Genomic DNA, 15,461 nt, shown 5'->3' on the forward strand with positions numbered 1-15,461 from the left:
ATGCATGTATTTGACACATTTAATTACATGTATCTCATATATACGAGGTTCAAAATTAGGTCTAATTTATTCTAGATATTTATATTCAAGTGTGTTGACATAAGGCAGGTCCAAATCGTCTTCTTTTGCGGTTAATTTTTTTTTCTGTTTCTGTTGTCTTTCTTTCTACTTTCTTCGTTCTGTGTAGTCTCCTCTCTGCTGTTTTCAAGACGATTCTGCGCTGTTTTTAAGACGATTCGCCGATCTGACTTTTCCCGCCTCTCTCCCTTTGTATCTATTGTTAATTACCATAAATTAAAATTTCTACCTATCATATATAGTTGATTACGCAATATTTCTATATAATTTTCTTTAATTGTACTTACCATGTATATTTTACCATGTTAAATGGTTAACATGCATAGTTTTCTTGTAATCTTAAAAGGAGACCCTTCTTTCTAAAAGGAATAAAAATCATGTTTTTTCTCTTGTTCATATGATATCATGATAGTGTCTTCAGTCTTTCTAAGTAATCAAAGAGCTTTCGTTGTCGAGGGTGGCTATTACTCATGCATGTCGCCGTCTGGCCAACAATTATTTGAACAAAATTTGGGTCACCATATATCTTTCTAGTGATACTTTCTTATCTTTGATTTTTATAGCATCGTGTCATATTTTTTGTGATTTCTTTCTCATATTTTATTTTGTGTAGCACTGTACCATTTTTTGAGTTATTTTAAGAGAATTATCGTAGGTAGATATTGTAATTGATGGTAATTAACATCTCCCTCAAACTTATGGTGGTCAACCAACAGTTTGCCAATAACACACTATTTGGATGGTAGTTACCCGTTGTTGTTGTATTTAATATTATTGCTAGTTTAAATACAATATTATATAATCAACTATATACGGTAAGGAAGAATAATTCTCTAAATTATTAATAATTTAAGTAGTTAAGATCATGACTAAAAGAATGATAAATTAGATATGAAAAAAGTTTCAACTATCAAACTTTGAATAATTCATTTATTTTAAACTATAAAAGAATCTCAATAATTCACTTTATATAGACTAGAGGAAAAAATACATATGTTTCGTTTAACAATTTCCTATAAATTGGCAACAACGGTTTTGGGTTAACAGAGTAGAAGTTGACGAGTTGAAGGGTTTCTAAGTTTGGGTATAAATTTCTTGCTAATTATATTTGAAAAATAATGTGTTAAAGTTATTCTATTTATATTTTATAGGGTTTGGGAATAACTAAATTAAAATTGTCTGACTTATATTTTCAAGTTAGATATTTACAATCCAACTTAAATTCTTGGTTCGAATTTAGAGTTTAAGAGGCCGAGAAGAAAAGGGTCGTGTATGATCTATACAAAATTAAGTGGGATGACTTGACTATTGTCATTACTCAGGAAATAGAGAAGAAATTGTAGACGATGGGTTTGGGGAAAATAGTGCGGACATTAATAAATAGTAGTGAAAACTAGTTGCATTAGGAAAGAAGCTAGAAAATTATTGGAGTCTCATGGATTAAGGTTAGTAGAGACAACAGAGGGAATTGCTCGTGGAATAAAGTGATATAATTGATGGTGGAGTGAAGCGATTCAAGGGAAAAAGAGAGCAAAAAGAAATGCTTTAAGGGAGTTGTTAGTGAGCAGTGACGAGAAATATAATGGTCATATAAAGAATTGTATAAGGTGACGATCTGAGATTATATAAGCTCGTCAAGCAAAAGAGAAGAGGGTCTGATACCTGGATCAAAGTGAAGTTAATTAAAAACAAGTTAAACAAGGTGTTGGACGTGGAAAAGACACACATTCGATGCACAATTTTCTTCATAAAAGGAAGACAAAAATCTAAGATTAAAAACGAATACCAACACATCAATATCATGTTTTAAATACAAAAAAAAGTGATAAATGACATCTTTTGTCACCATCAACTACTAAAATAACAACTTAAGTTTTTACTAGTTTAATGTCACCCTCATTTCTTGGATCAACTAAAAGTTTACATAATACATCATATATTGACATTAAACACTACTCTTCATTGTTGTGCCTTGTCATTACTTTTCTTTAAAAAAAATAAGCAACCTCAATGGTGGGCTGTTGAGTATGTTAAAGTCATGCAACATCAACATATTTGATTTAGTTTGACTTAGTTTTGCAGTAGCTATTTTCTAGCAGTAAGCTGTTACTTTGTTATTTAAATTAGTTCTTGATATTTTCCTAGTTGTAGTTAGTGCAAATTTGTTTTCCTAGAGTTCAGGGCAAGTAGTTTAGTGGGATTATAATTCCATAAATTCTGGAAGTCTATATTAGGCCACTGAATGTACTAAATAAACTAACCTGCAACTTCTTCTTGTCGTTTGATTATTGAGCTTCCTATTGCGTTTAGTTCTTCACAGTATATGCCTACCAATTCATATCTTGAGCAAAATAAATTACAAGAGAAGGAATATGGTCCTTTCCTTTTATGTGGAATAATGACTATGAAAATCTCGTTATTGTACAAAAAATGTCCTATACTTAGGTTACATACGATAACTCTATCATTACCTTTTATATCCTTGAGTTAGTGAATATTTTAGTTGCCCAATTTTCTTTCAATTTTTTTTATAAACAAAGATATTATATTAATAATAGCTAATATGCGTCATTACAAGATAGGGGTTGAGTTCCCTTGTTGAAATTCTACCCTCCTGAATTCTTCAAAGGAACACGTACAATGTGTTTCTGTTTATTTGAAACTTAACGATAATCAATTTAAACAACACTTTGTATTATTTATAAACTTCAAATAATACAACGATTACAAAGCTCTGTATCCTAAGGAATTATAACCTCTAATTCCTAGAAGAATTATAAACTCTAATTCCTAGCTAAGAAATTATAAACTCTAATTCTAGCTACCCAAAGAGACAAAAAACCCCGGTTTTATATCTTCTAATATTCTTCAAGTTCTATAACTTATCGAACAACTCCTACTCACAAAACTCAGATTGTAAACAAGACTCTTGAACATAACCTTACAGCTTCTCACTTAACTCGCAACACTCTCCAAGTAATATCAAAACTCTTTCATACTTCTTGATAGTGTTTTGATTTTCTCTCTATGTAAGTGCGCATTTTCTTCAAGCGAATCTATCGCCCTATTTATATATTTGGACTTGAATCCAAAACCTATTTCAACTAGAAATCCTACTTGTGCTCTGCTTCCATTTTCTCAAGAAACTTAGAAGCTTACGCATAGGATTATTACCTTGTGCGGAAGTCGTCTTCGCCGCATCTTCAACTTTAAGTTTGCCGCATCAAATCCTTGTTGAACTCAACTTTGGCTTTTTATTCTTATTTGTCTTTGTCGCAAAAAATCTTATGTTTCTTGCCGCCTCAAACACGTTTTCCTTAAGCAAGTTGGAAGTAGTATTTGTCATAAATAACTATAAACTAATGCTTCTTTCCTATCCAATCAGGTTGTAGTTTCCCTACTTTAAGTCAGCCTCCTAATTTCTCTTCCAGTAAGATTTGACATCTCTGAGTCAAGTTTGCTCCATTATGCAGCTTTGTCAGTCGTCAAAATAAACACGTTCAAGTGTACCGAACAGCCGTGATCATTCAAAGTACTTGAGGAAGGGGATACAAAAATGCTATTACATCTGACATGCAGAGTCTTTGTTAGTCTAGTAAAAGGTTTTCCAACTTGATCGCCCCTTTCATGAGATTTTTTTGACGCATTCCAATCACATGTTAATTTACTTAAATCTATATCATTATTAAAAGAAAATCTTATTTCAGTGGGTAAGAGTTATTTTTCGTTTCTGTTGAATTTTAGGCTGCGTATCAATCAGTTTGATTTGATATTGGATTTTATCAGTTTTATTTATCGGTTATCGATTACAAATCATGCTAAACCCCTATGGAACCATTAAGATATCAATTTATCATTTATTAGCTTATTGATTAGTGATCGTTATCGATTCGATTATTGTTAATCGTTAACCGTTAATAGTTCACACAATTCTCATTGATAATTACTAATGGACTAATTACTAATTAACAATACACAGTAGCTAAGAGTCCCTGATGAATTTTTTCCCGTTAGTCCATTACTACATAAAACACTTAATAAAATTCCATATTAGCCTGGACAGAGATGTTAATATTGCCCAAACTGGCAAAACTCAAAATGATTCCTCATAACAACCACACTAATTTTTTTATATGAAATAAAGAGAAAACATTACAACAGTACTACTAACGAAAACCATCAATGATCATGAGGTGGTTACTTATAATAAATGTTTAATTGCAGATTGTAGTATTGTAGTATTGCAGGCATATCTCATTGACTCACTCACTGTAATAAGAAGATAAAAAACAGAGACTTAAAGTAGGAGAACCAATCATTTGAACCTCAATTTAGACACTTAGAGAATGATATTCAATATAACTCGCCGACGTAGGAGCAGTGATAGTGAAAATGAGTGATATCACAACTTTGGAATATTATTGTGAAATTTAAGTGTCAACTATATATGAAGTCACTATAAAGAGTCTGAAAACTGGAGTGTAAACCCTAAAAGCTAAAAGTGCCTAAGACCTTAAGTGATATAAATGTAGTTAATTAAACTTCTTATCCGGTTATTGGGACCCGATCAGAAATATGGTCAAACCGAGATCCGAACCGATAGGCCAATAAGAAGTTTATAGTAAATTGAAATCCGAATCATTGACTGAATAACTAAATTATTATTTCGGATATCAATTTTGATTTGATTTTGAACAACCCTGAATTTGAATTATTCTATTTTGATATACCTCTTGACCTTAAGGGTAGGTCTTCATCATAAACAAATTTAGGATACTCAAAAACAAGATTATTAGAGAGTGATTCATGACGGGATTGTTGGGTTTGCACTTTGAAATTGTCGTACACATTCATAATTACATTTAATTTTTGAATAAAGGATTAAGAAATTATGAATCATAATTAAAAAAAGAGGATCAAATAGGTCAATGAATTCACACCTAAAGCCTAAACCGCACATGTAAATTTTACCCGTAATCCCTAAATTACATTGTGACTCAAAAACCTAGAAAAGTCATCCATATATTGATACATCAAAATAGAAACACAATATAACATAACTAACAATATATGTAATACCATATTATTGTCTGAATAACAAGAAATAGAAGTCGTGACTTACAAAATAAACATAGAAAATTCTAAAGCAGTTAACAATAAACCATAACACATAAAGAAAATCCAAAATTTAACTTTTTCCTTTTGTATTTTTTTAAGTGATACAAGTTAATTTTTTTAATAAGTAGTGATTCAAGCTATACTTCAGACTTGGTAATGAGATTGTGTACTTGGAGATTGCATAAGTTTGAAATTGAAGTCCAAAATGTTGATTGATTTCTTATTTATCCAAAGAATTGCGATCCGTCGTTTGCAAATTGTTTGAAATATTTGTTAGAAAGCAAACTTTATGAGTTTGTGATGAAGTGATACATGGTATATACAAACTATATAATATCCAGATAAATGCATTTTTGTAATAATATTTAGATGATAAAAGTTGGTCATATTTACTCACACATTACTTATCTCCTCTCTCACACGTCGAAGAACTAGTAAAATGAGTTGGAATTTATTAATGTTTAGATTAGTGGTCCAAAATTGTGAAAATTAATTTTTTTTAAAAACTTATTATACATTATCATATTAGTTGCAGATTGAAATTCTTACTTTGAATTTGTGACAACAGAATATCCTTGAATTGAGTTGGTCTTATTATTGGTGCTTTTATTGACGTACTCTAATGGTAGTGATGGTATTAGATCGATTTAGTGGCGACGGTAATCCAATGGCCTGAACAATATATACAGAAAATAGTTTAGACCATTAAATTATGATAATAAGTTCATATATTTTTTTTCAAAAATACTTTTACTACATCCAAAAACACGTAGAGAATAACAAAAAATGCTACAAATAAAATTTTAATCTTGTATTTTTATGAAAGATAGTGCACTCATCAATTAGTTGGCATGAACTTGAAATTACAGAACTATAACATATTCTATTTGAACAAATTATATAAATACATTAAATTATAATTATTTTTTAATAACCCATGTTCCATAAGGTCCGACTTGCACATGCTTGCCATCCTCTTGTTACAAGATATAGTCATACAGACGTTCTAACTCGAATAATAAAGTTAGAAAAACTTAAAGATAGTAGATACAACCTAGCACATAAAGAAAACAATTAATATCAAGTGTTTCAATATCTATTTTCAAAATGTCAAGTTGAAAAATAACTTAGAAACCCTTTAAAAGTTGTTAGGTTCTTCTAATTAAAGCTCAAATAAGCACCACATAGCCAAAAAAAAAACAAGCAGAATGACCAAAACATAACCTTAATATATCTCTGATGGAAAGGACTTAGTCTTCTACAATAAAACGAAAGATCAAATAATAACGATATCAAAGCTGATAAATTCAGTAATCTAGAATTATATTTATATAGTTTAAAGGGTTCTCAACATCAACGTCACCTCCACCACCATGTTTGACAAATTCAGTTGGGGTAAAAAAACTAGCATGACAAGCACAAACTATCTTCAAATCTTCTCTCTTCGTAAAGGAGTATAACAAATATCCTTTCGTCTTCTTTCCATTTGGTCCGTCATAGAAAACAGAAGGCATCTTGTACAAGAATTTTCTCAGCTTCTCTCCAACTTCTTTAGCACTTTTCCCTGACAACATTCATTATTTCTCATTAGTAGCTTCGAGAAACTTGAAAATGCTAATCGATACAATTTTTTGTGAACTTACACAATTCTTTTTAGTTGAGTAAATAAAGAGTGTTTCAACAAAAGAATAAAAAGGAAGAAATTTTTTATACATCGATTAGGTGGTTGTTGGGTTTCAAGCTCAGTCAAACTTGAAGCAACACTTCGTTGTAATCCACGTGAAAACAACAAAGAATAATTTCCATTAGTTATTGACGATGAACGGTTCAATATCATCAATTTTTTTGAGTTAATGCCCAAATTACCAATTAATGAACGCTCTAAATTCAACTTCACATTCCTTGAAGTTTCTCCAGTTTTGTCCATGTTAGGAAAATCAAAAAAAATAAAAAATGAGAGTTACTGAATTTCAAACTAAAAATATTATAACATGGATATAGAGAAATTTCTTAAAAGTTTCAGGACAAAGAAACTATTAGACCATTTAGCAGATTATAAAGGAGAAGATTGCAGAGTGCAAAGGTAGAAAAAATGTGAAAGACTCTTGTATCCCACTAGGATGAGAAAACATGTGAAAGACTCTTGTATGAATACCATGACCCATATTTTTAATTTTTTATTTTTTTTCTTCTTTTTTTTTTGTTACTTTTTTTTCCTTTTGTTTTGTTTTGTTTTTTGTTTTAAGTTGTAAATTTGTTTTTATAACCCTTTTTTACCACTTTTAAAAAAGAGGAAAAGGTTAATTAAATGTAATTAATTTTTTACTTTATTTTATTGGAAAAATTTATTTAATGTTGTATTATCTGATTATTTTTTAATTTTGGCATTACTAACCTGAATAACATAAACAACATAAATCTCACTAGTTAAGAATATAATTATGAGCCTTTTCGTGAGTTTTTTAAAAGAAGTTGTCACTCGTGCAAAATTTTGGTCCCAATATACATGTATTTCGGATAAATGAGGTACAAAGTTAGTTGTAAACATCCAAGTGTATTTTCATGTCTCTGACTCTCTTGCTTGCTTCTTTTCCTATCTTTAATGTATCTGATAGAGAAAATAAATATATCTAGTGTATCTATTTTAAAATCTGATATGAAACTATTAGTTAGTGAGACAATATGTAATTATTTCAAACTATAGGGATAGTAGTTAGTTAATAATGTAAGAATGTTTTTCGTAATTATGAAGATTTTCAATTTAATACTCCCTTTATCCATGTTAAGTGAATTTTTCGAATATGACATATTCCTTACTAAAAATATTTTAGTTCATAACTAATTGAAATGCTACTTTCCTCAATTGTTCTTTAGATCATTTTCAAATTATTCTCCTATAAAATGTAAAGTAGTTAAGAACCTCATTCAATGAAGGATATATATGAAATTCCCCAACATTTCTTAAGTTTCGATCAACTCACTTATTTTAAATTTTCAAAAATTTACTCTATAAAGACAAAATTAATAAATTTATATGTTTTTAACAAATTCTGATAAACTCGCCACAACGATTTTGTGTTAATGGTGTGGGAGTTAACGAGTTAAAGGATTTTTGAATTAGGTTTGCTTGCTAAATTTGAAAAATAATGTGTTAAAAATGTTTTATTTATATTTTAGGGATTAGGGTTAACTAATTTAAAATATTCTTTAAGTTTTCAGTTTAGATATTTAAATTCTTGATATTGAATTTAGAGATTAAGAGGTGGAGGAAGGAAAGGAACGTATCTAACATATCAAGGGTTAAGTGGAATGAATCTCAGGAAATGGAGGAGAAATTAAGGACCATGGGGATTGAGGATAGTAATAAGGATTCTAATAGTAGTGAATCTAGTTGCACTAGAGCGAAGTACTTAAAGAACTATTGGGTATATAGGCTCATTAAGTAAAAAAAGGAGGATTTTGAGATCTATATTGAGTGAAGTATATTAAAACAAGAAGATAAAGATATTGATGGGAAATACACATTCTCATAAAAGGAAGCTAAATCTAAGATTAGAATCATAAACCAAACTAATCAATATTTATATTATAAATGCAACAAAAAAGTGATAAACTGGACATTTTTTTTATCATCATCATCAACTACTTATAACATAAGTTTTTGCTAGTTTAATGTCACCTTCATTTGTTACATCAATCAAATTTTTACAAAATACATCATTTATAATTGACATTGAACATCACCCCCACAATGTTGTGCCTTGCCATTATTCTTTCAGTTACACAATATTAATTCTTTCACGAGATTTTTTTTTACACATTCAAATCACTTGTTGATTTACTTTAATCTCTAGAATCATAAAAAAAAGTTCCTTTTTCTTAATCCATTTAGAAACGATTTTTTTTTCTAATGAAATTTGATATTCAACTCCACTTACCTCTTGACTTAAAGGTAGGTCTTTTTTTATTATTATTATTCAGAACATAATGATATTAACAACCAAATGGAAAGAGACATAAAGCCTAACCTCCTTTTAGATCTTAGGACAAGAAATATTCTATCCTATTAAGATTTTGATCTAGAAATTTTAACAAAACAAAACAACTATACTAATGCATTTAAACTACAATTTAATGCATACTCAAAAATAAAATTATTCGAGAGTGATTCATGACCAGGCTATTGGATTTTTATTTGGAATTGTCATGTACATTCATACTTAATTAATTTTCGAATAAGGAATCAAGAAATGAAACACAATGAATGAAAAAAAATTAATATCATCAATTAGTTCGTTCCTAAGTTCTAGATCACATATATAAAATTCCACCCTTAAATTCTAAATTATAAATTTATTGACACTCGAAAACATAAAAAATCATTCATATATTCCAACATAAAAAATAGCAACATAACACAACACAATATCAAATAAAAGTCGTAAATTAAAAAATAAATTTAAAATATTCTAAAACACTTAAAAATAAACCCGAACACATAAAGAACATAATTAATTTAAGGAATTTCAGCACGTACTTTCAAAATTTATTACAAAATGAAAACCCTAAGTTAAGGAGAAAACTTACAAACCGTTAAAAAAGTTAACCCCAAGTCCTATAATTAACACATAAATACTACAACTCTTACGAGAAATATAAAATATTACATAATCAAAAAGGATGATTAGAAAATGACATCTCTACGACATTTAATCCTAAAACTGGGCATCTGGGCTTTGTCCAGGAAGATTGAGCCATTAATATGTGAAAAAAATGACTAAAGTAAACATTTTATTTTATTATTATTTCTAAATCTTTTTTACCATTTTTAAAAAATTACAATAATCTATCAAATATATCTTTATTTCCTCTCGGGTATATCTCTCCCCTCTAAGATACATCCCTCCCATTAAGTAATGTACCATTAACAATAAGTGAATTATGTATCCACTGGTTTCCGATGTATCTGATATCCTATAATAATTTAAAGAAATTTTTGTAATTTGAGAATCAATAGGAATGTGTTATAATTAGCTCTCAACACTATAATATTTATGTAATTTTTACAATATACTATATAGCAATTCATCAAAATTATTGTAGATGGTTGATATGTTAATCATTGTGGCCCATTTTGTTAAATAGTCTGCTACTTGGTTGACTTCTCTAAGATAGTGAGTGACATTAACATCTTTCTTATTAATTTCGAACGATGATTTCTTTCAGAAAAATAATTTGAAACCCACTTTAAAAAGTTAAAACTCCTAAGCTTAATTAACACATAACTATTGAAAATCTTACAAGAGAGGAACAAAAACACTTTTATAGGGATAATTAGAAATTGACATTTTTTTAATATCTAGAAAAGCTAGGCGAGACAAATGAATTGCTTAGTTTACTGGCCCGAAATCGTGCAAATTTATTTTAAAAAACTTATTATACATAGCCCTATTAGTTACATAGTGAAATACTTGCTTTGAATTTGTGATAGAAGAATTTCCTAACAATATCTACAAAAAAAAAAAGGGATATTTAAAGATAGTTTCGGTTACCATTATAAGTTCATATTTTTTCAAAAAATCATTCATTACATTCAAAAATACGTAGAAAATAAGAGAAAATTCTACAAATGAGACTTTAATCCTTCATATTATCTATGAAACATAGAGTACTCATCAATTCATTTGTCTGAATTCAAAATTGTAGAACTATAAGAAACTCTTATCAGGTCAATTATTTAAATCAATCCAATTATAATAATTATTTTTCTAACTCATTTTTCATAAGGTTCGTACTTGTATAAGCTTGTCATCCTTGAAAAATATCTGAGAAACACTTCAAACATGTTAGTTGCTTCTAAATAAAGCTCAAATTAACATTGCATAGAAAAAAAACAAGTAAAATGACCGAAAAATAACCTTAATATAGTTTTGATGGAAGAGACTTACTCTTCTTCAACAAAATAAAAGATAAAAGAACAACGATATCAAAGCTAAGGCCTTTTTGGGCAATAGCCATTGAACTTATTTAGTACAACAACAAAAGAAAAGATCAAATAACAATCATAATAAAGCAACTAATCCATTTTTCAGGCAAGAACTATATCTATATATTTTAAAGGGTTTTCAATGTCACCTCCACCACCATGTCTCACAAATTCAGCGGGGGTTAGAAAACTAGCATGACAACTACAAACTATCTTCAGATCTTCTCTCCTCACAGACGAGTATAATAAGTATCCTTTAGTCTTCTTTCCATTTGGTGAGTCATAAACAACACAAGGCATGTTGTGCAAGAAGTACCTCAGCTTCTCTCTGAATTCTTGAGCACTTTCCCCTGACAACACCAGTGATTTCTCATTAGTAATTTTGAGAATCTAATCGTTACCATTTTTCGTGAACTTACACTTATTTTTTAATTCAAGTAAATGAATAGTTTTTTAATGAGAGAATAAAAAGGAAGAAATATTTTATACATTGATTAGGTGGTTGTTGGGTTTCAAGATCAGTCAAACTTGAAGCAACACTTCTTTGTGATCCACTTGATTCACCTGAAAACAACAAAGAATAATTTTCATTAGTTATTAACGATGAATGATTCAATATCATAAATTTCTTAGATGTAAACTCTCAAATTACCGTTCAATAAACACGCTACATTCAGATCCACATTCCTCATGTTTTCTCTATTTTCTTCAATTTTCTCCATATTAGCAAAATCTAAAAATCGATAGAGTTATTGAATTTCAAACAAAAAAATTATCAAATGGACATAGAAATCTCAATGAAAGTTTCAGGGTAGAAAAACCATTAGGCCATTTAGAATATTATAGATAAAAGAGAAAATTTGAGGGTGTGAAGGTACAAAACATGTGAAGGAATATTCCATTTCTGTGGGTAACTGATCAAAAGTGACACGTGTTAACTGGAAGTTCATTTTTATAACTTAGGAAATTGCTCCCAAAAGGGAACTTATCAAAAGTGACACGTGTTAATTGTAAATTTATTTTTATAATTTTTTACCACTTTAGAAAGGTTAATTAACTGTATTTTTCTACTTTATTTGAAAAATTTATTGAACGTTATAATATCTTATTAGTTTTACTTTCGGCATTAGTAACCTAAATAAGGTAAACAACATAAATTTCACTAGTTGAGAATTTAATTATGTGCTTTTTCGTGAGTATTTTTGAAAGTACCGTTCATGTAAAATTATGGTCCAAATATACATGCATTTCGGATAAATGGGGTTCATAATTAGTTGTAATTTATTCTGGATATAATATATTTAAGTGTATTTGCACGGCTGATCTGACTCGCTCACCTACCTCTTTCCCTATTTGTATTTCAAAATATAACTGAGAGCAAAAATACATGTATCTAGGTGTATTTAATTTGAGGTCTGATATTAAATTATTAATTTATGAGACAATGTGTATTTATTTCAAACTATAAGAAGAAGAATTAGTTAATAAGGTATGAATGTTTGAGCTGCTTCACTCCTTGCTACCTATATTTAGCTAGGGTGGTTCTTCTCGCCATGTTAAGAAATTTTATTTTTCAACCAGCTAGCTTGGATTGTAAGTTACCTATATTGAAATGGAAGACGCGTGTTTAAGAATTAGGATGTAGGGTTTAGATACATTAAGAGATAAGAAAGTGTATAGGTTCGTCAAGTAAAAGTGAGGAGGATCCAAGAGTATTAATAGATACACATGCATAAAAGGGAGCTAAATCTAAGATTAGAAACACATACCAACTTATCGATATTTATATAATATATAGAACAGAAAAGTGATAAAAGATATATTTTTATCATCATTATCAACTACTAATAACATTTTTGTTAATTTCAATATTTTCAGCTTTTTCGAATACATAATTAAATTATGTTAAATTAGGTCTTAGACCTAACGCATACCCCAAAAATTAGGTCTAGGTGAATATTTTGTCATAGGTAAGTACATGAATTAAGGTTTTCCCCCTTTTAATCTTAAACTAAAGAACATGAAGAGTTGCAGCTAAATCAATATATACCATTACCAAATACGAATTTGTCATCTTGGGTTCTTCCACTAGTAGTTCTACGTTCTCCTATGGTAAAGTTCCTTCTTTTCTCCTCATTTCCCACCTTCTATTGTTTGTTTATAAGATTTTGATCATTTATATTTTTTCAAATTAGGCTATGACCGGAGAGTAACAGTAAAGTGTATCGCAAGTTTGACATCTTCCCTTTATTTAGGAACACTGAAAAGAATTTTGAGGAAAATGAATTCATAAGGTTAGAAATATCAAGTATGACTTCTACATTGTCTTGCATTGACTAAGTTTGATTACATGATACTGATATGAATCAAATTCATTCCATTCAACATTTTTGTGTTTTTTTTGTAAATTATATTTGGAAGGTTTGGTTCGTTGCTTTAAAGTTATACACAAGATCGATCTAATAATATAATATTATAATTTCATACTTAATTTTTAAGGAAGAAAATAATAAGATGAATTCACTGAGGCTAAGTTGGTATTACATTTTAAAATAATATTTATTTAACTTTATAAAGATTTTTACTTATTGACGTATGTGGNATATGTGGTACACGCACAACGCGCATGCCCAAAAATTAATAAGATATAACAACCAACCCAATATATACTCTTTTTAAAAAAACAAAAATCATTCGCTTGTGATATCCCTAGCATGTATAACTAACAACATATATTATATATTAACAAAAAATATTATCAGACTTAACAAAATATAAAATTTTAACTCAAAAAATAAACTTCGAATTTGGTGCAAGTTTGAACCCTCAATAGGAAAAGGTTAAGGTCACCAAACAATTTATCTTTCACACTCAATTGTTATCCAGGGTGTCCAAAATGAAATGTTTTAGCTGTTAACAAAAATAACTATTCTAATGCACACAATCATTTTTCTAACATAAAATGTTAGTAAGTTCGAGTGAGCGCTAAGTCATTATCTATATCATCAAGAAGATGTACTAATAACCCTGATCATTGTGATCAGAGCAAGACAGAATCTTCTAAGAAAAAGCCCATGTCATTGTTAGGTAGTGGAGCCTGATTAATTTAGGCTTTCCTATTTATTCTCTATTTTAGGCTTTCTTATTTATTCTCTATTTTAGGCTTTCCTATTTATTCTCTGTAACCAAAAATACTCTGATTTATTAATATAAATATACCTCACCGCCGTGGAAGTTTACTCACGGGGTGTTACCATGAAATATTGGGTTTTCTATCTCTCTCTCTAGATTTCTCATCTCTTTCTCTTGAAAGTTCATGTGTTCTTCATTCATCTAGTGTGTGTGCGTGAATTCGATCCTAACAACTGGAATCAGAGCTAAGGAGATTCAACACGATCACAGAAGATGGATAGTTCGAAGCTTGGAATCGAGAAGTTTGATGGATCCGATTTCAGTTTCTAGAAGATGCAGATCGAAGATTATCTGTACCAGAAAGATCTTCACGAACCGTTGACCAGGGTGAAGCCGGAATCCATGACGGAGGAGAAGTGGAAACTCAAGAATCCCCAGGCTCTAGTGTTGATCCGGTTGACTTTGTCAAGAAACGTGGCGTTCAACATCGTGAAGGAGAAGACTACGTCCGGTCTGTTGAAGGCACTGTCAAACATGTATGAAAAACCATCGGCTATGAACAAGGTATATTTGATGCGCAGATTGTTCAATTTACAAATGTCTGAAACTGGATCTGTTTCTGATCATATAAACGAGTTCAATATGATTGTGAGTCAACTCAATTATGTGGATATTAATTTTGAAGATGAAATTAAGGCGTTGATTTTGATGTCATCTCTGCCCGAGTCTTGGGATACTGTTGTTGCTGCCATTAGCAGTTCCTGTGGATCTGAGAAACTGATGTTTGATGAAATCCGTGATGTTGTTCTTAGCGAAAGTATTCGCAAACGAGAAGTGGGAGATTCATCGGGCAGTGCTCTCAGCGTTGATCGAAGGGGGAGAAGTAAGATGAAAGGCCAAAATCAACATGGTTTATCAAAATCAAAGTATCGAGGAAAATCACTGAACAGATCAAACATGACTTGTTGGAACTGTGGAGAAAAAGGGCACTTTCAGACGAACTGTACAAAGCCAAAGAAGAAACAAAATCAGAAATTAGGAGATGACATTGATTCTGTAAATTCAGCAGAGGACATTGGGGATGCTCATTGTAACGACCTGTTTAGTCGTTTTGAGCAGCAGATTTTATTTCTGGAAAAACTGGCTG

At 29.9% G+C, this 15,461-nt stretch overlaps 2 protein-coding genes across 2 annotated transcripts; both read right to left on the reverse strand.

Moving 5' to 3' along the window:
* Positions 1–6,503: 6,503 nt before the first annotated feature.
* On the reverse strand, positions 6,504–7,123 carry LOC107010858 (ninja-family protein AFP3-like). Its single transcript, XM_027914559.1, has 3 exons — positions 7,063–7,123; positions 6,910–6,963; positions 6,504–6,760 (listed from the first exon to the last, which is right to left on the reverse strand). The coding sequence occupies exons 1-3, from the start codon at positions 7,121–7,123 to the stop codon at positions 6,504–6,506; spliced, it is 372 nt and encodes a 123-aa protein (XP_027770360.1).
* A 4,084-nt stretch (positions 7,124–11,207) lies between these two features.
* On the reverse strand, positions 11,208–11,942 carry LOC107010794 (ninja-family protein AFP3-like). The gene is made up of 3 exons (XM_015210073.2): positions 11,835–11,942; positions 11,672–11,746; positions 11,208–11,532 (listed from the first exon to the last, which is right to left on the reverse strand). Exons 1-3 carry the CDS (start codon positions 11,902–11,904, stop codon positions 11,285–11,287), a joined length of 393 nt encoding a protein of 130 aa, XP_015065559.1. The 5' UTR covers positions 11,905–11,942; the 3' UTR covers positions 11,208–11,284.
* Between the last annotated feature and the right edge of the window lie 3,519 nt (positions 11,943–15,461).

Source organism: Solanum pennellii, chromosome 2, assembly GCF_001406875.1.
Source record: "Solanum pennellii chromosome 2, SPENNV200".
NCBI lineage: Eukaryota > Viridiplantae > Streptophyta > Magnoliopsida > Solanales > Solanaceae > Solanum > Solanum pennellii.